General features: G+C 40.9%; 1 protein-coding gene across 1 annotated transcript in view; it reads left to right on the top strand.

Moving 5' to 3' along the window:
* The first annotated feature begins 5099 nt into the window (after nucleotides 1-5099).
* Nucleotides 5100-27188, top strand: part of LOC131228581 (probable WRKY transcription factor 3) — a 32066-nt gene continuing 9977 nt past the window's right edge. Inside the window, exons 1-3 of the mRNA XM_058224338.1 lie at nucleotides 5100-5742; nucleotides 24654-25387; nucleotides 25469-25627. Coding sequence (XP_058080321.1) covers nucleotides 5362-5742; nucleotides 24654-25387; nucleotides 25469-25627 — 1274 coding nt within the window. The 5' untranslated portion in view covers nucleotides 5100-5361. The remainder of the gene's footprint in view (nucleotides 5743-24653; nucleotides 25388-25468; nucleotides 25628-27188) is intronic.

Here is a 27188-nt window from a genome sequence, read left to right as displayed (position 1 = left end):
AGTCTGACTATCCAAATTTAGGTATGGGATTGGTTTGGATAGAAGTCCCTTGTGATGGACCCCATAGCCTACGATACTATGTACTATCATCCCGACTTCATACTCCAACATGGTCATTCCATTTGCACTGTATATTGCATTACAATCGCGGCATATGATATTTTGGGTTACTTGTGTTTTTGCATTTATATGGTTTAGATACGGCATCTGATATTTGACTCCTTATGACTTCTCATTTATATAGTTGATCTGTATCGCGTATTCTGATATTGTTCCCCATTTGTATAGTTGATCTGTATCGTGTATTCTGATATTGTTCCTCATTTATATAGTTGATCTATATTGCGCATTCTGATATTGCTTGACTCATGGACTTGTCAGTATTTTCGTTTACTCTGATAACATATGATTCATGACCTTGCGCCTATTTCGACATTGTATGATTATGACATTGTGTTGAACACTTGACACTTACCTTGTGCATACACTTACACCACCCTCTAAGCTTTCTATAAGCTTATATATGATAAGCGCGTGCAGATGATGTTAGGTTGCAACAGTGTTGAGCTTGGAGCGTATAACGGTCTTTTGGAGCTTGATTTTCGATTTATGTATTTCCTTTTCAGTATTGTACTCAAATGATTACATTAGTAGATATATGATGATGATGTTGCCTTTATGAATTGGGTAATCCTGTGATTATGCTTATTACGAGTTAAATGTACAAAAAAAAAAATCTTCCTTATAGGATCCCAGGATCGGAACCTGACGGATAGACGCTAGGAGCCGAGAATGGGGTATTATGGAGGCTGTCGGCACCGGGTTCGGCGATTGAAATTCCTGTGAATCCGATCTCTGGGTTTAAGGCGTGACATCAAGTATCCATACAAACTGTGAATATTTGATGACGGAAACAAGTGTACGAAATCTTTCAAAGAGAAAGGTAAAGATAAACCGAAACTAACGTATGCATTAAATTTGGAATAAAAGAAAACACTATAATTTATTAAACATTAAATTGTCCAAACAATGGGATAATTTGAGAATTTATATACCACTAAAAGCACACTATATCTATACCTCGCAACATACAAAATGCTCAAATGGGCAACTAATTATCATATACTAATTAATTCATAATTTACTAATCATTAATCAATTCACAATTCACTAACCAATATCACTAATCACAAATTCACCAATAATAATCAATATCATTAATTAATAAATCACTAATAATAATCAATGTCACTAATCAATTCATCAATTCACAAAATATACTAATCAATTCTCCAATCAATTCACAAATTCACAAATGAGTAATTCACTAATCAATTCACAAATTCACAAATATACTAATTAATTCACTAATCAATTCACAAATTCACAAATATATTAATCAAATCATAAATTCACAAAATCACAAATATACTAATCAATTCACAAATTCATAAATATACTAATAAATGCACTAATCAATTTACAAATATACTAATCAATTTATGAATTCACAAATATATTAATTAATTCACAATTAAACTAATCAATTCACTAAGGTGACCGGATAGTAGCGAACTGAACAATGGGAGTCGAGTTTGTGTAAAGGTGGACGACCGAGCAGGGAGCCAGAGGCAAACAGATGATATCAATTCACTAATCAATTCATAAATATACTAATCAATTCACTAATAATTTCAAAAATATTCTAATTAATTCACTAAGGTGATCGGACATGGTGGCCTAGAGGTTATTATGTTTTGCTCGAAAAAGATAATTGAGTAGTGGTGGATCAGACAGTTGCAGTCGAGTATTTGCAAAGGCGGATGGTCGGGCAGGGGTCTAGAGGCAGATTAGCTGGAGAGAGAGAGAGAGAGAGAGAGAGAGAGAGAGAGAGAGAGAGAGAGAGAGAGAGAGATTGTATGTGTGAGAGAGATGAGACACCGGACAGGCGAGAGATAAAGAATCACACAATCGAGCAAGGGCCAAAGGTGGATGGGCAAGCTAGGCTAACAGTTGGGTAGGGGGCTAAAGGCAACAGGCAAGAGAATGGATAATTGGGCAAAATGTAGGACGGGCAAGAGAGAGAGAGAGAGAGAGAGAGAGAGAGAGAGAGAGAGCAGATGGCCGGAGGCGAGGTGGACGGGCAAAGGGACCCGGCGAGCAGGAATGGAGGAATAGGTCAAATGAAAAAGGAGTGCCAATCCCTTAAGGGCATGTTTGGCCCGACGTACTGGACTAAACTGGATGGTATTAAGTGCGATTTGATCCTGATTTCCATCTAACAGTTTGTTTGGATGGCTGGATGTTACTCTAGCACGGAATGCCTCGTAAACTGCACCGGCCTCCCAAGGGATTCATGAAATCCCTCCTTCAAACTTCACCCATCCCTCCATGCAGCGTGCGATATGGGATGGGACCACATGTGACCTCACAGGCGGCCCACTGTGATGTATAACTTTGATCCACACCATCCGTACATCAGGTCCATTTAGTATAGAGAATTGGACCAAAACAAAGGTAGGTCCAAGGCTACAATGGACCACACCGTATGAAGCCGTGGTGCTAAGGACGCCCACTGTTGAAAAACGCATGATGTATTGCAATATACTCTACATTTCCAAACGCTCTGACGAGTTTAGACTCGGAGGATGGCCGAATCCCATCAGCCATATAAAAAGAAAACCCATATCATCCCAGGCTCTTCCAATCTACTGGAAGTCGTCCTGGACAATGGTGACAGTCCTCTCGTTATCTTAAATCTAATTTCATCCCGTCTAATTCACTCTAACGCACCGTCCCAAACCGGCCCTAAAGAATTTATATATTTTTCTTTATAAATACATATTATTAATTAGACATGAGTTAAATCGAGTTCAAATTCCGAATTGAATTCAAACCAAGTTAAATCGATCCGAACTCCGAATTGAGCCAGCGTTGGCTCAAGCTCGACTTTTAAAAAAATTGTGCTTAAAACAATAATGGCTTGAGTCGGTTTGAACCCAACGTTCAATCCGATCTGAACCAAGGTGGTTCGAGCAGAGTTGAGCGAATCAAACGAAGCTAAGTTGACTCGTGTCCAGCTCTGACAGAGGGCCCAGATGTCATCAGGTTAACGGCGGCAGCGCGTATGGACGACCGAATCTTGATGGTAGAATATGCAGGGTCCACGGGAATTTTCAGTTTGGACAAGTACCACCCACGGTTCCGGAATCGACGCCGCTGGTGTTATGCTTTCCTTTTGGATGAATCCTGTCTAAAGGAGTTTTTACAAGGGTATCCTCTCCGGCAGATAAACGGTTAATAAAAAAATAACAATTTTCCATGATTGCCTAAAACAAAAGACCAATATTTTTTAGAATTGTACTTTCAAGATGACAGTTGTTTTTTCAATCGGTGTGGATCAATAAACCATGGACCCACCTTTACAAATTGAAGGCGCATGTCTACTGTCCATATCCTAGAGTAGAGGATCTTATAATTCCTAACCGCGACTACGTGCCGAAGACTCCGGGGCAATCCCGTTATTTGCTGAAGTCGCCTGGGGCAAAGCAGTCATGCGTACTTCGGCGGCGGCAGTCTGAAAGGGAAAAGGAAGTAGATCTACGGGGGTCCTCAAATGTGTGATCTTTCCATTAACCTTTGCACGTGGCTGTACCTGCCAGTAATCCGGACCGTTAACAATTTAGAGAACGAGTAATTTTATCATTTGGACGACGATAGATGTTTGATCCATGATTTTTATGGATTCGATGGGACTGACGATCACATCATGTCCATTCACAGGTTGGCCACCTCTTCTTGACCGGCTGAATCGCCATAAATGACTGTAGCCCTTGATTGGTAAAGATTATGGGGGCTATGAATTTTGGGTGGCTAAGAAACCTCCTTGACTTGGAGAGGAGTTATACAGTACTCAGGCTGTTTATAACACTTGATACACAGGCATTAAGAAATTGAACACGTGGCTATATACTACTCAAATAAAATCGACTAGATTGTCCATCGTACCATTCCCTTGTCGCAATCCTAAGATCACATTGATTGAATGGCCATGGCATCCTATTAGTAGACATCTGTTTGGTAAAATAACTCTATTGGATATTTTTCATTCCTAAGTATAAAATAAATGAAAACCAATTCAATATTTATACAATAAACTTTGTTTTTGGTTCGTGATACATCTATATGAAATAGAATATTTTGGATGGTTTAGTTTGGCTAATTGTATATTACGCGTGCAAGTTCTAAGTGCCTGTGTATCATCCTTCACACTTTGCCAGAGCATAAAAGCTTTTCTATGAAGTAAAAAGAAAGGGTAGAAAAAAGTCCGCCCTTGTTCGATATGACTAAGGTGATGTTTCACCACAATCTTAAAAGATGGCGGCAAGTCGTCTACGTGGAAAAAATAAACCGAAATAGTGCCCGTCCTGAAAGGATCACATCCCTGAAACCGGTTGTTTGGAACTGAAAATGGATGGTTACGGCATAATTCGGTTCAATGCGATTATCGGATGTGATTCATCCGTCCGTCCATCCAAAATGAGAACGCTAACACCGCGGACGCTGCTCGACCATGATATTTGTGTTATATCCACTCTGTTCACATGTTTATCAGCTCATTTTGGTGAATGAGAATGCGGAAGTTAAGTAACACAAGTGGGCCATGTCAGAAAAAAAAAAAAAACAGTTGTTTCGGAAATGTTTACCGTTGAAACCACCCTGGATCCATGATGGTGTTTTTTACGTCATCCAATCTGTTTATTATAAGTGAGTCACACCTGGATGGATGGATGGATGGACGAAGGGAAAATACAAATATCAGCTATGATACAAAACGTTGGTGGTGCCAAGAAGTTTTCAATTGTAGGATACATAAAACTAATATGGCCCAATTGATTTACGGATCTCATTAATGTTTTCATTCATGGACCAAAATGATCTGAAGAAATGGATGGACGGAGTGGATATAACACAAACATCACGGTGGGCCCTACAGAGCTTAGGGTTACAAAGAGAATACTATAATGCGGGTTACAGGCAACCACGTCCCAACACCACCATTTAAAAAGAAGAGAGGATGACGAACTATCAACGTAGTCCGGAGATGCAATTTTCGTCGCGCTGCGTGGACTTTAGTGCTTTCACTCATCTCCAGATCCCTGGAAACAAAAAGAGCAAATTCGTAGAAAGAAAGGAAGCAGAAAGCGAAGAAGATCTTCTGCAATTAACTCAGAATTTCTAACTGAACAAGAAGAAAAACAAGCTCTACATCTTCAATGACAGCGCCAGCGACTCTCAGATAACCCGCACTCAAAATTCCATTAGGAAGGGAAAAAAAACAAAAAAAAGAAGAAGAAAACCATGGCCCAAAATGAGGGAGCACCGAAGAACGCTGGTCCGCGGCCAACGATCGCACTTCCTCCGCGCTCTTCCGTTGAGAACCTCTTCATGAGAGGGCCGGACGCCAGCCCTGGACCGATGACACTCGTCTCCTCCTTCTTCGCCGAGAACGACCCCGACTCCGACTGTCGGTCCTTCTCTCAACTCCTGGCGGGGGCGATGGCCTCTCCCCGGCCGGCCTTCGACAGCAGCTCGACCATGGGCGATTCCTCCGGTGGGCTTCGGTTCAAGCAGAGCCGTCCGATGGGCCTGGTGGTCGCACAATCGCCATTGTTTACTGTCCCTCCGGGGCTCAGCCCTGCCAGCTTGCTTGATTCTCCAGGCCTCTTTTCATCTGGCCAGGTATGAGAATTCTACGGTGGTGCTCCCTTTTTATTCGAGTTTTTATTTATATGATGCTCCAAATTACCAAAAATGGAATGGAGAGGGATGCGGATGTAAATATTCATTTCATTTTTAGGTTTTCTTTATTGCTTTGGAGAATTAGATTCAGTGTTTTGGGTTTTTGGATTTGATTCAATTGCTGCCTCTGCCGTTTTGCATGAGATTTTTGGATGCGGATTGGGTGTTGATGCCACGGTATTGTAATGGCCTGGCAAGATTTGATTGGTGGGTTCTATGCTGTCAGAGATGACCCGAGTATATAATAGGATGGAAAACCTTAAAAACGGTATGGACCCATCTCTGACAGCATACGGTCCCTCCAATCAAATCTCGCCATGCCATTTCACCACTGAGGTGGGTGGTGAACTCCTAACCACCAATCCAAATCCGAGATTTTTGTATTGCATTTTGTTGCTTTATTGATTGAAATTTCTTAGGATATAGTGCCTTTTGCCCACCAATCACAAGGACTGCCGTAATTTGCTTCATGGCATTTGAAAAGAACAGAAACTCTGTTAGTTTGCACTTTGTGGGCGCCCGCTCTAATGGCCAAGTTGGAATGCATAAAATTCAGCTGGTGAACACAAATGTCTTTAATTGAGTTTTCATGTTAGTTTCTAACAACAGTAACGTACTGGCTATTGATGGGGGCACTATCCACTGACAGATTTGATTATGCCAGAGGCCCGATCTTAATCACTTTATGTAAGGAAGTTTTCGCCTCATGGGAAGAATCCCACCGACTCAGGTTCATGCAATGCTACCCCAAGGATACAATGGCCCACCAAATCAGCATAATGATTGCAGTGCAACAAGATCAGATCCAAACCCATGTTGTTGCCAACTTTGAACCATGGGGATCACAGAAGATAATGGAAGTTGGAGAAAAAAGATGGGAAAGAAAGAGCTTTTTGTTGTTTATTTTATTTTATTTAAATTTTAAAAGTCCTAGGAACGGTACATAGCGAAGAGGCCTAGACGGCTGTTATTGCCAATAGTAAATTGTGCAAGTTAGTAAGCCTCGTCCACAAAATAAGCCCTTGAAATTTTCTGTTAGATCTTATAATCCAACCCACTAGTGTATCTTGCTACCCATTGATCTCATTGAGCTCATTTTGGATCATAAGGCAGTAGAACTCATTCGTCTAAGGCTTTAACAGTTAGATCTTTCTGTCATAGATGATAAAACTTCTGATAGAGTTCTTGCTCGTAATTTGAGGGGGGGAAAACTTTCTTCATTCTTCATCTTATTCCAATTCTCCAATTTTTTTTCTTACCAACTGCGGGTCTTTTGGAGTTGGGTCCACCGCAAGAGCGCATGACCAAGTAACTGGGTTGTCACAATCTTAACCTTCTTCTCTAGTGTCTCCTTCTATTCGAAAAATTGCTCTAAATGAGCCAACCAATCGAGGAAGTTTCCTGGTTGTAGATCTTCATAGAATTTGGGCATCTTAACTTTTACACCATAGTTACAACTATGATCTCCGGTTTCTTCTCTTATCATGGGGACAATTGAATGGAACATTGTCGAAATCACTATCCTCAGATTCCACAACGTTGCTACCTTCAAACATGCAAGAAGGCTCTCCTTGATGTTGTGTAGGTGGTGCCAACCTATCCAATCTATTCAAGATCTCTTGGACAATTCCTTCCAATTCAATTTTGTTTCCTACCCATTTCTTTGAAGATGTTCTTCTTGCTGCTTGTCATTGTTCTCAAACAAGCCCACGTATGAACTCGCTCAAATTCAATGTGGGATGGACGACCCACAAAAAAAAAAAAAAAAAAAGGTAGAAGAAGATGAAGAAGAAGAAAAGAAGAAGAAGAAGAAGAAGAGGAGAAGATTAGATTTTTCATACTACAATTCAAAGGGTTAATTCTATAGGTTTTCTCCCTTTGCAAGAAAAAAACTCACATTCTTTATTCCTATCTTGATTGCTATCTAGCACCTACGAAGACATTTTTTTAAAAGAAATAAGACACATATAAAAACTCAATTATTCTAAATCAAGAAAGGAATCTAAAAATACCATGCATATATAGACCTATATCTCTCCCTTCCATTTTTTTTCTTTCAAGTTCTCTCTAATTTTTCTTAGTAAGATCTCCCAAGATATTAATATAGCTTATTAAAGATCCTTCAAAATCTTTACTAAATAAAGATTTCAAAAGAATCCAGCTAGACGCACACAAATGACACCCATATCTTAAAAATCTCTCAGCACAACTCAACATGTGGGGCCCATTGGACAGGCCATAGGACCCAAATTGGGCTTTTGGGCCCTACATCTTAATCGACACTTCTTACACTCATTCATGCTTGCATTACAAGAGTCTGTTAGGGTCATATTGGAAATTGGGGTGCATTTGGCAGCCCTTAAATCGCTTTGGAACCAACACCATTGTGATCATACATGTTAGAAGTGCATACTATTGCAATTTGGACTGCATGCTGCTGAATCCACTTGTCCACAACATGACCTTACCAATGATATAAGCATGCTTTTGAAATTAAAATGGGTGACATAAAAACTATGTGAAAAGCATCCCAATTAACTATAATGGTCTAGTATTCCTTTTTAGGAAGGAAATGTGAAATGAGTTACCTGCAGAATAAATTCGATGAAAGGTGACCTTAAACATGGTGCATATGTCAATATCTCTTGGATGGATTAACTATTCTCTAAAAGAACTTATCACAAACTTTTGCACTAAAGCATTTGTTAGCATTCATGAGTTTCACCCTCTGCCTTGAAGGGCCTTGAAGTGTGTAGAAAAGGATTTTGTGCCTTGTAGATGGACTTGTAAGACTTGAAAAGCCTCTATCACATTTGTATCCTTTGAGCCTATGGACCTGCAAAAACCAACTGTATGCCACCTGTGTGATCATTCCCCACAGGTACCATAAATGGTCATTGGATTTGGGCTTCAAGAGTATTGGTTTCAAAATTGAGTCTATTCATATTAAGGGAGTAGAAGACGAGGATAGGTGCTAGGTCACTCACTCTCTCTCTCTCTCTCTCTCTCTCTCTCTCTCTCTCAGACTCAATTGGTAGATGATGAGGGTAGGTGCTAGTCAGTCTCCCAATTGGTGTCAAGCTTAATTGAGTCATTCTTTTAAGCAAGTAGAAGATGATGGCAGGTGCTAATCAGTCTCTCAATTGGTGCGAAGCTTACGGTGACATCAAGTATTATGGAATGCATAGTCATTCTGTACAATGGCTTCTAATTCAAGTGGTTCACTTTCCTTTGATATTCAATTTTCTGGATAATGCAGTATTGAGATTGTTCTGTTCATACCACACAGTAAATTTCTTGTGTCACCTTATACTGGATGGAAATGAATTTAGCTTCCTTCACCTACTTAATTTCATTAGATGAATTTTCTCAAGCACATCCTTTGTAGACTTGTACTATATGACCATTGGATTTGACTTAATTGCTCCAATCCTTAGTTGCAGGATCCTCCTAACTAGGTGCTGCTCCTCCGAATAACGCGCCAGACTTGCTTTCCTGCTCCCACTTCCTAGCCTTCTATGCTTAATAACATTTTGAAACAGATGCTTCCCTGCTTCTGCACCTCGAATCTGTTACCACTTACCACAACGTTTCATGCTTCATGCAACTATATTCCAATCTTGCAGTTCTGGGGTTTGGGTTGTAAATCTTACTGGATAAGCTCTCTTTATTTCAGTGTTGAGGCAGTGGACGGCTTGATTGATCAAATCAATAACATAAAGAAAAGAATGGACATCAAGTACTAAAGAGAGAGGCAAGCTACGAAGGGTTTCCTCTACTTTTGAGTAAAGCGAATTCCACTTTCAGTCAACCTAATAAAAAATTCTATGTAAGTCTCTCAAATAAAGAACTTGTTCAGAAACCTTAAGCCTACAAGTAATCAAAATCACTGATCCTACTCTACTAAATAGATTTTAGTCCCAATCTCCAATAATTTAGCAGTCTCCGGAGTCTAGGGTCTATAACACCCCTAAAAAATAGAAAATTTCTTAATTGAATGTTTGAATTTCCAAATATGAAAAGTTGCAGAAATAACTATCATGGATTTTGAAGCAGCATCAAGAAAAAGCTGTAGTCATTGAAACAGATAACAGGGAACAAAGTTATGCCTCCTGAAAGTTGTTGGATATACGTGTCAGATGGTATTGGATCTCTTTACCCAGATCTTCATGCATCATGCGCCCTCTCTTTTTATACACATCCAGGAACCCAATCAACTTCATTCCAATCATTTTTTCAGTTTCCAGGTTTGATCAACAATTGACTTGGTTAACCTTGTACTTCTTGATTCTTTGTAGCTTCTGGAACCAATTTTGCTCCATCGGAACCCATCTTTGTTTTATTATGTGTTTTTCTTGACTTATCCTTGTATTTAAGCTGTATGACACCTATTCAACCAGTCTTGGTCACCTTTAACTGGTTTGACCAGCTGCTTTCTTGAGGTGTACCTTTCTGACATACAAGGTATTGTGGTGGTTTCTTCTCCTCCACCTGACTTGGCTAAAGTCAATGGCATCCAGCTTGACTGGTACTTGATGCTTCCAAACAGTTTATCCAAAACTTGCTGTGCATCTTATACATTTTATTGGTCTACTTTTCTATATTAAACGTTTTGCACTCCCGTTCTTTTATTTGACACCATCTTGAAACTTATGGATAGCCGATATCTTCCTCGTCGCAGTCATGATTGTCATAGACATTTTAAGTCTCCTTTTCTCAAGGTTAATAATTTGGATTTTGAAATCTGTAGTTTTCCCAGACATTGGTTGTAGAGGTGTTTGCTATCTTGGCAATCAACATATCCTCTAGTCGATCTACTTACTGTAGATCAGTGGTTTTGCCTGATCAGCTTGCATGTCATGTCTGGCCACCATGATTTTTATCAAAGGCGGTTGTCACTGCAATTACTGAAACTCAATGTAATTTAGACAAAAACCAGGCCTATGTGACGCAGGACAGCCCTAATTATGATGCATGCTCATGGACACAATTAAACAGCGGAAATAAAAGGAATAAATGATCTAAAATTCTAACAGTAATCATCATAACTGAGAAAATCATAAAGGAAACATGCAATGGAGCGGGCCATCACCACAACCATGGATTATGGAATTCAATTACTACTTGGGTTGGATCCGGCGAGGGATGAGACCTCCCGATCTTGCATGGTCACACCCAATCGATCAACGAAGACTTGTCCGAAAAACCAAGAAGTTTCTCGGATTAGGGATTTGAGAATTTGGGGGTTTAGGGTTTAGATCGGTTCTCAAGATTTTGATCGAAGAAGGATTAGCCAAAACTGAAAAATAGAAGGAAGAAAATTATTACCTTGAAGAAGTTGGAAGGGCACAAGAAGAAATTAGGAGAAGAAGATCAAGGGAAGAGAAGAAGCACCATTAGAGAGAAGAGAGGAACGAGGCAACCAAAGGTTTGCTTTTCATTAATCAATAGTTCAAACTCGAGTTTAGGGCTTTAGTCCACTTAAATAAGCAAATAAAGACATAAAATTCCTAAAATACCCCTAAGACAAGCAAATAAAGACATAAAATTACTAAAAGACCCTTAACTAAGTCAAAAATGCGCAAATAACATAAGTACGAGAAAGTTTGGGCGCTCAGTCTTCTTTCTCCAATCTTCCTTCACATGTGTCTTCCCTGAGTGGGGTCTTTTATATGTCCAATCACATGTGAAAGATCTTCAGCTCCTCAATAGTCGCCTATCCACAAGGACGGCACATGTGGTTGGCGCTTTCTTCGTTAGTACACCTTGAATGTGCTTGTGTCCGCATCAATTCCCCTCGGGTGAAAAACTCGACTCCGACGAGTTGAAACTTTTGTAGCGCTCGAGTAGATCTGGACCAATATCCTGCAATCCGTCGCCCGACAGCCACGTAGATTCAGACGATGGTTTGTTCTTCCACTTGATAAGATACCTTTCGAAACTCCCATCTCTCGTGGATACTCTCTCGTCATCCAAGATTTCCTCAATTGCTTCTTTATGGGTAATGGGTGGAGGAGGGGGTGGAAGGGGTTGGGTAGCAAACTCAGAAAAAGGCCATGAAAGGGACGATGTATCAACAATGGAAGTATGGGCACGGACTAGATCTTCCACATTAAAAGTTGGATTAATGCTCATTTCAGGTGGAAGGTCAACCCGATACGCGTTGGACCCAACCTTTTGTAATATCTTGAATGGTCCAGCACTACGCGCTTGTAATTTCTTTGCAGATCCTTGAGAGAATCGCTCTGGCCTTATTCGCACCATTACATAGTCTCCTTCTTGAAATTCTTGCACTCTACGATGAGAATCAGCTGAAACTTTATAATCATCATTGCTCTTATTTAACCGCTGTCTAATATGTGTATGCAAATCATGAATATGGCGTGCGAATGCATCGACTAACTCAGAAGACCTTTGGGTAACAGACATAGGTAAGAGATCTATGGGCATTCTAGGTTTATAACCACTTACAATTTCAAAAGGACTCAACCCTGTAGATCTATTAACTGACCCATTATAAGCAAGTTCAGCAGTTGGTAAAATTAGGTCCCAAGTCTTAACATGTTCACCCACTAGACAACGTAGAAGATTTCCAAGGCTACGGTTTACCACTTCAGTTTGACCATCTGTTTGTGGGTGGTAAGCAGTAGAAAATTGTAAACGAGTTCCCATGATGTGCCACAGTGTCTTCCAAAAAAAGCTAGTAAATCGAACATCACGATCAGACACTATAGTTTTAGGTAACCCATGGAGACGCACCACACCATCAAAAAAAAGATGAGCAACATGAGACGCATCTGACGTCTTCGAACACAGGAGGAAATGCGCCATTTTAGAAAAACGGTCCACAACGACAAAAACGGAATCGTGCTTTTTATAGTCTTGGGAAGCCCGAGCACGAAGTCCATACTAATGTCCTGCCACGGAGCATGTGGCACTGGCAATGGCGTGTACAGCCTGGTATTTTGCTTTCTTTGCTTTGCCAGCTGACATGTTCGACACTGCCCTAAAACTTTGGCTACGTCTCGCTTGAGGCTTGGCCAATAGAAACGATCTTCCACGAGGGCAATGGTCTTATCACGACCAAAATGGCCAGCTATCCCTCCTAAATGAAGCTCTCAGATGAGGAATTCATGAAGGGACATACGGGGAATACAAAGTCTATCTCCCTTGAAAAGAAAGCCATCTTTAAGAATATATTCACCCATAATATGCTGGTCACTAGAGAGCGACGCGTAAGTACCCCCAAAATCAGGACATATGGGGTATTCATCTTTCAGTTGCTCAAATCCGACTACCTCTACACTTAAGGAGTTGAGCAACGCCACTCTCCTACTAAGGGCATCCGCTGGTTTGTTTTCAACCCCGGCCTTGTGTTTCAAAACAAACGAATATTCCTGAAGAAACGCTACCCACTTGGCATGCCTTGGGTTGAGTTTCTTTTGAGAATGCAAATATCTCAAAGCCTCATGGTCAGAAAACAAAACGAATTCTTGCGGTAGGAGGTAGTGTCGCCAATGTCTCAGGGATTGCACTACCGCATAAAATTCTTTGTCGTAAGTGGAGTATTTTTGTTTTACCTCATTCAGTTTCTCACTGAAATAGGCCACTGGGTGTCCTTCTTGACTCAACACTCCACCTATACCGACACAAGACGCATCGCACACTACTGCAAAGACTTTAGAAAAGTCAGGTAGACGCATGGCAGGAGCTTCCACCATCTTGCCCTTAATTTCTTTAAAAGCCTTGACGGCGGCTTTAGACCACACGAACTCTCCCTTTTTCATGCACTCGGTAATGGGAGCCATGATCGTGCTAAAACCCCTAATGAACCGACGATAAAAAGTTGCTAGGCTGTGAAAACTTCGCACCTCATGAATGTTCCTTGGTTTTGGCCACTCAACTATGGCCCTGACTTTTTCAGGGTCTGCGCGCATCCCTTCAGATAACACTATAAATCCTAAGAACACAACTTGGTTAGACATGAATGCATATTTCTTAAGATTAGCGTACAACTTTTCCTTCCTAAGGATACTACAGACCTTTTTTAAATGTTCAAGGTGTGATTCCTTAGTGGTACTATAAATAAGAATATCGTCAAAGTACACCACTAGGAATTTTTCCATGAACGGCCTCAAAGTTTGTGTCATCACCCGCATGAAAGTATTGGGTGCGTTAGTCAAGCCGAAGGGCATGACCAACCACTCATACAGCCCATCTTTCATCTTAAACTCCATCTTCCACTCATCTCCTGGGCGTATACGAATTTGGTGATATCTACTCTTGAGGTCTATCTTAGAGAATATAGTGGACTTGGCCATCAAGCATATCATCAAGTCTAGGTATAGGGAACCTATACTTGACAGTAATTTTGTTTATGGCATGGCTGTCCACACACATGCGCCACGTGCCGTCTCTCTTTGGCGTCAACAATGCAGGCACGGCACACGGGCTCATACTCTCTTGGATGAAACCCTTTTGCAAAAGCTCATCAACTTGCTTCTTCAACTCTGCATGCGCTGCAGGGTTCATCCTGTAGTGAGGAAGGTTCGGTAGAGTAGACCCTGGGACAAGATCAATGGCATGCTGTATGTCCCTCATAGGTGGCAACTCATTCGGTAAGTCTTCAAGAAATACATCACTGTATTCCTTCAGGACCGAGGTCACCTCACGGGGCAACTCTGATGGAACCTCAGGTGTAATTTCTCTAGCCACAAGGGCATACACCATAGAATCCTCCTTAGCCTCTTTTTCAAACTCTCTTGCGCTGATTATATGTAAAGACTTAGGTTTGGATTTCCCCATTTCTCTAGGCTCACTTGCCTTCTCATCCTTCTTCTTCCCTAGTGTCTTCTCAGGTGGCATGGGATTAAGTTTGATCTTTTTACCATTATACATAAAAGTACACGCATTCGAACGGCCAAAGATCGTGACATCATTATCGAATAGCCACGGTCTACCTAGGATAACATGTCCCATATCCATAAGTAAAACATCACACCACATGGACTCTTTGTATGACCTAAACTCGATGGGGACTAGACATTGCTGGGTGACAGGTAGGGATGTCTTGTCAACCTAAGAAACTTTATACGGGTCTGGATGAGGTGTGGATTTCAGTTTTAAGCGATCTAAGGTGCTAGTGGAAATCACATTCTGACAACTTCCACTGTCCACTATCACCTTGCAATTCTTTTCACCACACTTGGCAATAGTGTAGAAGATAGTGCTTCGACGCCAGTCAGCAATACTTCTAGACTGAGTTAACACACGCCTGACTACTGCAAGCGTTGCTTCTTCATCCACTTCTTCTTCATCAGTAAGTCCTCCTTCAGGGTGATACTCTTCAACTTCATAATCACCCTGGTCATCTCCACCCTCATGGGGCTCACCTATAACTAAGGCTCTCCCACGGCTCTTCGTAGGACACTGATTAGATATGTGGCCGAGGTTGCCACACTCATAGCACCTCACTTGGCTCATGTTACTAGGACCGGCACCAAGAACCCCTTTGCCCTTGTCCTCCCTAGGCCTAGACAGAATGGTCGCCTGTGCCCTAGGTTGACTACCAATATTAGGTCTAGTTCCTTGGGAACTAGATCTAGCACTGGAGTCTCGGGACTCAAAACGACGAACGACAGGAGCCTTCAGATATTGCTCTAACTCCTGCACGACTTGATATGCTTCATCTAAGTCCGTTAAGGGCCGAGTAATAAGCTCGCGCTGAAGATCCGCACAAAGGCCTGTCTTGAAACGCGAGAGCGTTACTAGAGGGTCTTCTCGGATATTACATCGCATCACATACTCTTCAAATTTAGCGATGTAGTCAGCGGCAGGCATTGACCCTTGGCGTAAGGATTGCCATTGGTCAAGGAGCTTCTGACGGTATGAGAGAGGAAGATACTTCTCATTCAACTTCTCTTTCATCTCATACCAATGTGTGATAGGGGCTCTACCAACTCTCTCTATCCTACGCTCGGTGTTAGTCCAAAAGTGCTTGGCTTGACCCACAAGCTTCATCTTAGCAAACCGCATTTGACGGTTTTCCGACATGCCATACCACTCAAAGTAGTGGTCCATGTCAGCAACCCAGTCAAGGAACGCCTTGGGATCCAAGCGCTCATCAAAACTCGGGGCCTCAACTCTCACACTCTTCATCGCACGCTCATCTGGATCATAGCGGTCTTGATGACCACATGTGGCTCGTGCTTCTCGCACCACACCACGACCGTTACCACGATCTCTATCCTCACTACCACCACGTGTGACAGCGCGTTCTTCAATGATTCCTTCCACTTGGGAGTGCGCATCTTCCCCTATAGCGGGGTTTTCCTTTTGGGACGCCTCTAGTTGCTCCACCTTAGTCATGGTAGTGGTAATTTGGTTCTCAAGGCGGGCAAACTCACGCCATTGACCCGCTTCTAGGGCGGTTATCTTTTGTATCAATTGAGCAAGTTGCTCAGATAACTGCTCGTTATTCATGGTAGGTTGAAGTCCAAAACCTCTACCTCTTCTCGTGGGCATACAATGAAGACTTGAACCAAACTCTACTTAACTAGACTACTAGGTGTTATGACTCTCAAGATGAATGCGATGAATGCAAAACTACTATGAACTGACACAATTAAGTTGGAACAGGAAACAACTCAAATCTGGAAATTTTTCCAGATTAGGAACTTTCTAAAATTGGAAAGTTTCTAAAATTGAAAACTTTCTAAACCTGGAACTTTCCTAAGTTAAACCTAAAAATCAAAACCCTATTTTGATAACTCGATCTAGACAAAAACCATGCAAGCCTAGGCTTTGATACCAAATTTGACGCAGCACAGCCCTAATTATGATGCATGCTCATGGACACAATTAAACAGCGGAAATAAAAGGAATAAATGATCTAAAATTCTAACAGTAATCATCATAACTGAGAAAATCATAAAGGAAACATGCAATGGAGCGGGCCATCACCACAACCATGGATTATGGAATTCAATTACTACTTGGGTTGGATCCGACGAGGGATGAGATCTCCCGATCTTGCATGGTCACACCCAATCGATCAACGAAGATCACTAGTCCGAAGAACCAAGAAGTTTCTCGGATTAGGGATTTGAGAATTTGGGGGTTTAGGGTTTAGATCGGTTCTCAAGATTTTGATCGAAGAAGGATTAGCCAAAACTGGAAAATAGAAGGAATAAAATTATTACCTTGAAGAAGTTGGAGGGGCATAAGAAGAAATTAGGAGAAGAAGATCAAGGGAAGAGAAGAAGCACCATTAGAGAGAAGAAAAGAAGGAGGCAACCAAAGGTTTGCTTTTCATTAATCAATAGTTCAAATTCGAGTTTAGGGCTTTAGCCCACTTAAATAAGCAAATAAAGACATAAAATTACTAAAATACCCCTAGGACAAGCAAATAAAGACATAAAATTACTAAAAGATCCCTAAGTCAAAAACGCACAAATAACATAAGTACGGGAAAGTTTGGGCGCTCAGTCTTCTTTCTCCAATCTTCCTTCACATGTGTCTTCCCTGAGTGGGGTCTTCTATATGTCCAATCACATGTGAAAGGTCTTCAGCTCCTCAATAGTCGCCTATCCACAAGGACGGCACATGTGGTTGGCGCTTTCTTCGTTAGTACACCTTGAATGTGCTTGTGTCCACATCACTATGTCTCCAAAAGGTGATACAGATCAAAAGCTAGGCATTTAACCTATTGTAGCGAACCTCACCCATGGCTTGCCTCTATATTTTTTAGAAATATAGAGATCTTGTCCTATTAATATCAGTTGGCAGACAAAATCAAAGGCAATTTATCAAATGACTCGATGCAGAAGAAGCAAGAGGCAAGCAACAAAAAAGGTTTTCTCCACCCATAAGAACCAATTTAAAATTTCCATTAAACTTAATAACAATTTTTTATTATTTATTTATTTTTATTTTTTTTTGAGATATAAAATGAGGCAAAGAGAACAAAAGAGATGATGAGTGATCATCCGATGTTACCGCACTCAACTACTAACTCCTTGGCCGTTAAATGACCACCTCTAGTGAATTAGACAAGTCCCTAAGGGCCCGTTTGGATACTTCCAAATAAGTAGCTTTTTTAACTTACGTAAATTAATAAGTTAGTTTTCTTAAATAAGTTAGTTTGGTTATTAAACTTAAATAAGTAGCTTTTTAGGAAAAGTAATTTATTTCCTTTATTTTCATTGGTGACACAACAACTTAGAAAATTATTTAAGAGAATATGCTCTCTGTGGCCATGAACTCCTAAGTTCACAAGATTGGAAAATCATCCAATGAATGGGTGGATGATCTAGTGGGCCCCACATGATGATGACCCATATTGAGGTGGCCCCACATAATGGACACTCCACATCAAAGGTCCGCCCCTAATGATGAGTGGCTTACATCCAAGGCGAGCCTCGCAAGATGGTTAACCCACATTGAAGGTGGGACCCACATGATGGGCAACTCACATCAAAGGTGGACGCCACATGATAGGCAATTAATAATGGTGGGCCCCACATGATGGATGATCTACATTAAGGTGGGTCCCACATGATGGAAAATTCACATCAAAGGTCGGCCTAATGATGAGTGGCCCATATCCAAGGCGAGTCCCACATTATGGACGGCCACATTGAAGGTGGGCCAAAGGTGGGCTTCACATGATGGACGGTCCACATCAAAGGTGGGCTCCACATGATGGGCAGTGGATATTGAAGATAGGCCCCGCATGATGGACAAAAACATTGATGGTGGGCCCCACATGATGGATGGCTAACATCAAAGGTGGCCCCTACCTAATTAACTTTGCACATTAAAGGTCGGCCCCTAATGATAAATGGCTCACAACCAAGGTGGGCCCTGCATGATGGACGACTCACATCAAAGGCGGGGCCCACATAATGAACGATTCACATCAAAGGTTGGCCCTACATGATGGACGGTGGATATGACAGGGACCAAACTGACTTTCAAGATAATTACTTATGATGTTGGAAGCCAAATATGCTTTTTTACTTTTTGGATAAGTATGTTGTTTACCAAACATACTTATTTGTTGATTAAGTAGAAACCAAGATAAACTACTTATGACATAAGTAACTTATTTAAAGTAACTTATGACACAAGCTGTAATGCCCCGAATTTTCACGGCCAGAGTTTATACTCGTGCCCGAGAAAATCGGGTGTTAATAATGTATAAATTGGATGCTTTAAAAATCAAACTTTTTTTTTTTTTTTTTCCATTTAGATCACATCTAGATACATTCATGAAGGCAACATTTACGAGAAATAAAATCAACTGTATTGATTATTTAATCAGAGTAAAAGAATTCAATAATCAAATGCCCTCTCAATAGGAATTTATTACATTTATCGAGTTCGCAGCGGAAGTATAAAACTAATTCATAAAACTATTTTCTTATTCTTTTGGTATAATCTTCGATAGGGAGATGGTCCTTTAAGTCTTCAATCTGTACATCACCTGCATCATTTGTATGGTTAGAAAGGGTCAACGCCTTACTCATAGTAATGGTTATCCTTTAAGATTAACAATGATTCAAGATATTCATAAAAGTAATGTAAGGGTTCTGATACGTCACGTACTCTACTACTACGAGAGATATCAGTATGCGCAAACAATCTACATGAATGTATACCTAGCAAAGTGTGTGTGGCTCATCATACGTAGTGATCGTCACAATGTGAAATATAATTTGTAGAAAACCTGACTCGACCCGCATCCCATAACTACGGATATTCGCCGGCATGTCGAACATTAACGTGGATTTATGCGAACATCTCAAGGCGACACAACAACGCGATTGAGGGATTTACGTAACACGATGTATTTATGGAATGACTATTTGCGACATGCAATCTCGAAAAAGTGATGTAACACGTATGAAGATTTACATACATCGATTGTACACCACGCCAACCAACCCACGAAAGTACATGCCGACCAAGAGGGCCGCTACCCGTAATGCATTATGTCCACGATAAATATTTTAGTCACTAGTTGTGATACCTTCAACACAACACTTGCATTGATAAAGAACGTGATCTGAATCATGGGGTTCTGGAATAACAAGACATATGCCCAAGCCTTAAAGATAGATAGCACAAGACCAATATAAAAAAGAGAAGAGTGACAATGGTCAACTCAATAAAGAGAAAAGTGGCAATGGCCAACTTAACAAAAAGGAAAGTAACAATGGTTAACTCAACAAATAGGAGAGTAGCAAGTGCCAACTCAATAAAAAGAAGAGTGGTAGGGCCAACTTAATAAAGAGACGAGTGGCAATTGCCAACTCAATACAGAGAAGAGTAGCAAGGGCTAACTCAATAAATTTCGTAAGGCAAGGGCAAGGCTTGTACCCATCGCCCACATAAATTCATAAAGATCACTTGTAATTGACATCTTACCATAAAAGGGGCAATTAGTTGTTGATGATAACTTAAATATTTGCAGAGAGAAAATCATAAAGGCAGGTAAAAGGCAAAATAATTCATACAAACTTAAATTAAAGTAAGCTTAAAGGATAAAATCCTCACATAAATTCTGAAAGGCCATGAATGGTTATTATCACTCCTTATCAATATTCTCAAAGGATAACTAGTTAGTGTTGACAAACAAATACAGGGAAAGTTCAAGTGTCATGAAAGCTTGTAAATATCAATATAATATCAACTCTAAATCACGTAAGCTTAAAGGAGAAAACCCTCATCTCTTAAACTCGATCTTACTCTAACCTTGTTAGATTTGCGTTGCGCGCTCCATCTCTAGCACAATCAACATGATTCTTCTAGTTTGGCTATCAAATTATACATGTTACACGATTAGGACCAATTTTTGCATAACGATCAACATGAAGGTAGATTTTTGGGTTGGGTTTGAAATATTCTCTTTAATAGTGGATTTTCGTTCGGAGTGGGTTATGGATCTCAACCGATCCCCTTAATCTACAGATTTGTGATCTAGCATCCTTGAGTCGATTCAAATCGTCATGCTTACTCTAAAATTCAAAGTTTAATGGAAATTTCCTCTTTAAACGCAATAGAATAGAATAAGAAAATTTGTGCCTTACCTGCCAGGATGGCTGGCCTAAATCTCCCAATTCGTTCCTGACTCATCTGTTGGACTCAACGAGTCGACTTGGCACTCGACTCTCTTCCTCTCTTTCCTTCTTTTTCTTCTCTCTCTTTCTCTTTTTCTTTCATTCCTTCTCTCTCTCTCTCTCTCTCTCTCTCTCTCTCTCTCTTGCTGTTTCTTATTTCTTTTCTTACGGAACGGGTAGCTGGTCTGGACGTCCACTTTTTCTCTGTTTGTCTTTCTTTGCTTTCTTTCTTTCTCTCTCTATTTCCCTGTTTTTCTTGTGGTGTTTCTTTCCATCATTGGACGGGTGGTTTTTATAGGCAGGTGTGTCTTTAGATTCCTTTGCGAATGTCTTACGTAGCAAGAAAAACAGCATAAGACCTTATGCAACTCATTTTTGCAGCAGAGAAAAAAGACTTGCGTATTGAAAGAAGTGGGGTGGCCAGCGTCTTCACGTTGGCTCTCCCTCTGATATATTTTCGTGGGAAGGGTTGGTTTGGGCGTGGCTTCCTGATGGACGGTTTGGATCACCCCATCAGATGATCAAGGTGGCCCACAACTCCTTCAAACAGACGTTGTCTGTTCGCGTTGCAGACAGCGGGAATACAGGGAGGCAGTTCTCCCTCCCTTCTCTTTTGAATTTCGTCTGCTTGGGAAGGGTCGGAAATCCCTTCCTTAGGCTTTGGACGGCCCAGATCAAAACCAGATAGCTCTCTTCGAGATTCTTATGCAGAAGAGTTCGAACCCGTATGGTTTTCTTGGCATTGCTTGCGGAAGGTTTTGCGACAGAAATCCGTTCGGTTGCTCAGTTGGATTTGGTCGAATCCGTCCCGTGGACAGGATGGACGGTTCAAATTATCTAAATGGACAGTCATGGTGGGCCACAATACGTCCCAGCGGACAGTGTCCGTTCTTCAAGATGCGACAAGAGATGGAATTGAAAGAAGGAAGGCTTTCCTTCCTATTTTAATGGGTCAAGGAGCTTTGACTGTGTTTCGTTGTTTGGCGCAACACCAATGCACACCCTTTGGTGCACCTGCGTGGTTAAGATGGGCCCCACAGTGATGCTTGTGGAAAATCCACTCGGGCCATCCAATTTTCAATGGCCCAAGTAGGTCCATCTGGCCCTAGATGAGGCAAATCCAAGCTTTGGTGGGCCATACAACTTGATTTGGGGGGGGGGGGGGGGGTGTCTAGTGGTCAGATTGTTCTGAATTTGAACGTCACTGGTCAAAGGGTCCTAAGGGTGTTTGGGTGTGATATGGGGGTTGATCCGAGACTCAGGTGGACGGTTTCGTTCTGATAGAGGAGCCGAGCAAGAGAGTCCTGGTGGGAGGATTTCTTGCGCATGCAAGTTCTTCGGAAGTTGTTACAACGTGCGAAACTTTTCACATTTCGCTTTGGTTATACATAATAGGTGGGGTCCACTGGGGTGAGTTTCATAAAATCCACTCCATTCCTTAGCTTCGCAAGGTCATGTTGGGCCATGGGTCCAATTATGAAGTAGATCCGAGCTTTAGGTTGTTTTATCTTGAAAAGTCTCCTAGCAGGTGCCAAAATGGACTTGATATAAATTAATGGTCTACACTAAATGATCAGGGCTCAAATTTGGAGGAAATGTGTAGTCAAGATGGGCAGACAATTGGACAAAATTTGGTGATTGATCGATGGTGGAAAAAGGCTAGATTTGAAATATCACCTTTTGCATCAAAAGGAAGGAACTAGCTTCAACGTTCAACGGTGTAGGATCATAGATCAGGGTCTAAATTTTGTATGATGTCATAGTCATGTGAGGTCAAGGTGTGATCCAAGTTTGAGTTTCGATGGACGGCAGGAAGTGGCTAGATCTAAAAATCTAGATTTATAAGGAGTTGATAAGCTTTGAAAGGATAACTTTGCGCCGAAAAGCCTACCAGAGTGGGGTCTTCATATTTCACACTTGGTCCATATGATGAGCAATCCAAGTCATTCATATGAAGGAAAATATCCAACTATGACTACCCACGAGGTTTCTTCACTTGATAGACACCAAAATCAAGGGGTTGATCTGTCAATTGGGTCACTTTTACAATGATCTAAGGGCTGAAATTCGATATGTATGGTTAATTTATGATACATAGGTATGGTATAAAATTTCACATTAAACGGATAGTGGAAACCATGTGATCTAGAATTCAAGGGTCTAGGTTAGTGGCATTTTCGTAATTATTGCTGATATAAGAGTTTTGTGAAATCTAATAGTTTTACATGGTTATATGCACCTTTCTAAACAATTCTTACAAAAGAACTTACATCTAAATCATTGTGAATAAGGAGTTATTCACCAATTCATTTAAGGGAAGGTACACACATCAAATCACATGATGGATGGTCTCGTCTCAAAATCAACGGTTAGATTGCTGGATCTATGAATGGAGATCATTCCCAACGGTTAGATTCGTGTCAGGTAATAGATGTAATGTTAGGATACTTAGATTTATATCATACACATGTACATATTATGTTACTTTCCATGGTAACACTCGTGAACTTTCAATACTCGGGTATTGAAATGTTCGGGGTGTTACACAAACACCCTTGAAAAGTCATGTTGTTGTGCTAGAGACCAATCTCAGAACTGTAAGAAGAGCAAGGCCCCAGACAATTCCCCTTCTCCTACCTCTTTTAGTGAAGTGCCAAGCATTGACAAGCTTCCCAATTGAATAAGGCATCACCCGTAAGACACTAAATAGCCTGAGAAAATTCCAATGAGTCTTCTGCGTGAAATCACGGTGCAAGAATAGAATAGGTTCCGGCCCATGCAAACATAAAATGCATCCATTCGGAATTATCCTCTACTGCAAAGATGATCAATTGTGCATAGTCTTTTCCAACAAGCCATTGAATAGAAATTACACATGGAGGGCTTACAAATTTCCATATATGATGAATAGGTACGCCCCCCGTAACAGTCGTTACGCGTAACGGTTTTTGGCTGGGATGTTACGCCCACCATTACCATTACGGAATTCCTTGATTTTATTTATGACAATCTTACCATAGGTCTCACAACTAGTTGGATGATAAGTTATTATCTGGCTAATGCACAAGTAGCAATATGTCTTGTGCAAATGGCATCCAACACATTGAAACTGCTGGCCCCACCGTGAAGATCATTAGTGTGAAAATCAGGCCGATCCACTCATGAGGTGAGCCACACATGTAATTTGGATAAGATCATTGGCTGGCCATTATTTTCTATGGCGTGGGCCATATGATGAGTGGATTGGCCTGATTTTAGCGTCATATGTTCTTCATGGTGGGCTATGGGGTCAACCTTTGTACAAAGCTGGATGTTGCACATATTTGCCACATGGAGTTGTGAGCTAGTTGCACCTTAAATTTATCGTCCAACCAGTTGCATCTGGAACATCCATGCAGGTCTGTTTAAATACAAGAACTTTGTCATTCAAGAGGTTTTGCCTCTGTTCAGTATGTTTGCAAGTGCTGTTTTTGAATTTATATTTTAATGAGACAACAGATTTCACATAAATCTATTTTGGTTGGCATATGATTTCAATTTGTAGTAAATTTCTTGCATACAGTTTTCGCAGTATAATTCTGAGTAAGAAAATAATTTGTTCCAGGATATTACGTTATATTTTCTGCTATCTAGGTTTGATAGTGTTGTTTCTTGCCTCATGTTTGTTACTGGTAGAAAGCAACATATCTCTTTTGGGTGCTCATTTTATTATTCATGGGATTTGTTTAGGGTCACTTTGGAATCTCCCATCAGCAGGCCCTGGCTCAAGTTACCGCTCAGGCTGCCCAATCCCAATCTCATATGCACGTCCATGCTGAGTATGCATCTTCTCTCTCAGCTCCAACTGAAACTTCTTTGGCATGTCCTACGCGCCCTACTGTAAATGCAAATCGACTCCAGCAGATGCCATCTTTGACATCAGATGCTGTAACCACCACGTCGGAACAGCTGGAGGTCTCGCATTCTGATCAAAGATCTCAACCCCTGTCCCTTACTGTGGATAAACCTGCTGATGATGGCTACAACTGGCGGAAGTATGGGCAGAAGCAGGTGAAGGGAAGCGAATATCCGCGGAGCTACTACAAGTGTACCCATCCAAGTTGTCCTGTCAAGAAAAAGGTTGAACGTTCCCTTGATGGCCAAGTAACTGAGATCATCTATAAAGGCCAGCACAATCATCAACGACCTCAACCTACTAAACGTTCTAAAGAAGGCCCATCTGGATCTGCTGAGTTGAACGGAAAGATAGATATGCTTGGGAATCCCGAGGCTGGTTCTCATAGTCTCACTGGGAATTTGAGCAAATCCAATGAAGTCATAGCTGCTACAGGGTCTAGGAGGGATCAGGATTCTGGCCTTGCAACATCTGAACAGTTATCTGGTTCAAGTGATGCTGAGGATGGGGGTGATGCTGAAGTGAGGATGGATGAGAGGGACGATGATGAACCCGATCCAAAGAGAAGGTACATTATTTGAATCTTGTAAGAAAGACCTAATTTGTATTGCGTTGCTGTTTCTGAACAAATCTGTTGATCATGGAGCAGGAATGTGGACATGGGGGTAACTGAGTCAGTTAATTCACACAGGGCAGTCACGGAGCCTAGGATCATTGTCCAGACAACAAGTGAAGTTGATCTTTTGGATGATGGGTATAGGTGGCGCAAGTATGGGCAGAAAGTGGTGAAAGGAAATCCTAACCCAAGGTAGTAAATTGTTCCTCTTTTGATGTTTGGGCTTCTGGGTATAACAGTGAGAATTATTTCTCCAATGCCATTGAATTTTGGGGAAGCCAATATTCTCTTTTCCATCACTAATAGTAGTTGAATAAAATTTGAATCCTTTCATGGTTTTCGTTTATTACTCCTGTTATAGAAAATGTAACTTTTGGAATACAATATGCTTGTTGATCATTGTGCATTCTAATTGGACCTTAAGGAATGCTTTCATTCCGCACTGTGGCATGTTGCACCAGTCAAAAAAAAAAAAATTAATATTTTAAATAGAAATCAAGATAAACCCCACAGCTAATGTTACTTACAAACAAAAATGATCGGTTGCCAATTCATTTCATTGCGTGAGATATTATGGTTTTCCATTTCTTTTCTTTTTCTTTTTCTTTTTTCTTTTTTAAAAATTTTGTGATGTAATGAACCGAAGACAATGAAGAATTCAGGACAATACATTAGACCGGTATGCTATATGGGGCAGAGTATCGGGCAATTAAGAGGCAAGATGAGTAGAGAATGAATGAATGTTGTGAAGATGAGGTCGTTGGGATAGATATGTGGCAGAATAGGAAGGGTAGAGTTAACATCACGGTCCCTCGAAGTTCCCTAGGAGTAGTTCCAGTAAGAGACAAAATGATGGGAATCAGATTGAGATGGCGTGGCTCTGGTAAGAGGGAAACATCAGTTAGGTTGGAAGAACCTGAAAAGAGGAGAAAGCCTAAAACGATGTGAATTGAAGTGGTGAGAAGGGATATGAAGGCTTGTTCACTGAGTATAAGGCCTTAGGTTGGAAGAACCTGAAAAGAGGAGAAAGCCTAAAAGGATGTGAATTGAAGTGGTGAGAAGGGAAATGAAGGCTTGTTCACTGAGTATGAGGCCTTAGGTTGGTGAAAAGGGATTCGTAAAGCGGGCTTCAATAGCTATTACAAGGCTACGATGATGATGATAACAAAGAATCTAGGACACACCATAACGACTTCACAGCAAGCATGTGTCTTACCAAACTCAGGATCGGCCACTGTCAATACTGTACCTCTGTACTGTGTATCTGACAAAAAAATGATTAGGTGTGCTGTAAGCTAACTGAACCTTCTTTTTTCGAGGGAAAGAAAAATGAATATTAATGGAAGTGGTCAGAGAATCTCTCACACAGGATTTCTTCCTCTAGAATTGCTTGTGATTCTTGTACCAATAAACTATAGCGGAAATTTTATATGATAGCTAGAAGACCAGCCATACTTTATGGGACAGAATGTTGGGCAGTTAAATTGAGATGGATAAGTGGCAAGATGAGGAAAAAAAATAGAATTAATGCATTTGACAGATCTTAGGAGTAGCACCAATTCGTATTCAGAGGTGAGAAAGTAGACTAAGACGGTTTGGTCATGTGCAACAGAGACCAAAAACTGCACCAGTTAGGAGTGAATTGGTTCAAGTTGAAGGCTCTAAAAGGGCAAGGGGAAGGCCCAAAAGGGCAGAGTTGGAGGTAGTAAGAAAATATTCGAGGATTTATGGTTTAATTGAGGATATGGTCTGT

Source organism: Magnolia sinica, chromosome 16 (assembly GCF_029962835.1).
Source record: "Magnolia sinica isolate HGM2019 chromosome 16, MsV1, whole genome shotgun sequence".
NCBI classification, from domain to species: domain Eukaryota; kingdom Viridiplantae; phylum Streptophyta; class Magnoliopsida; order Magnoliales; family Magnoliaceae; genus Magnolia; species Magnolia sinica.
The sequence above is the reverse complement of the archived record's forward strand: the minus strand, read 5'-3'. Positions and strand labels throughout refer to the sequence as shown.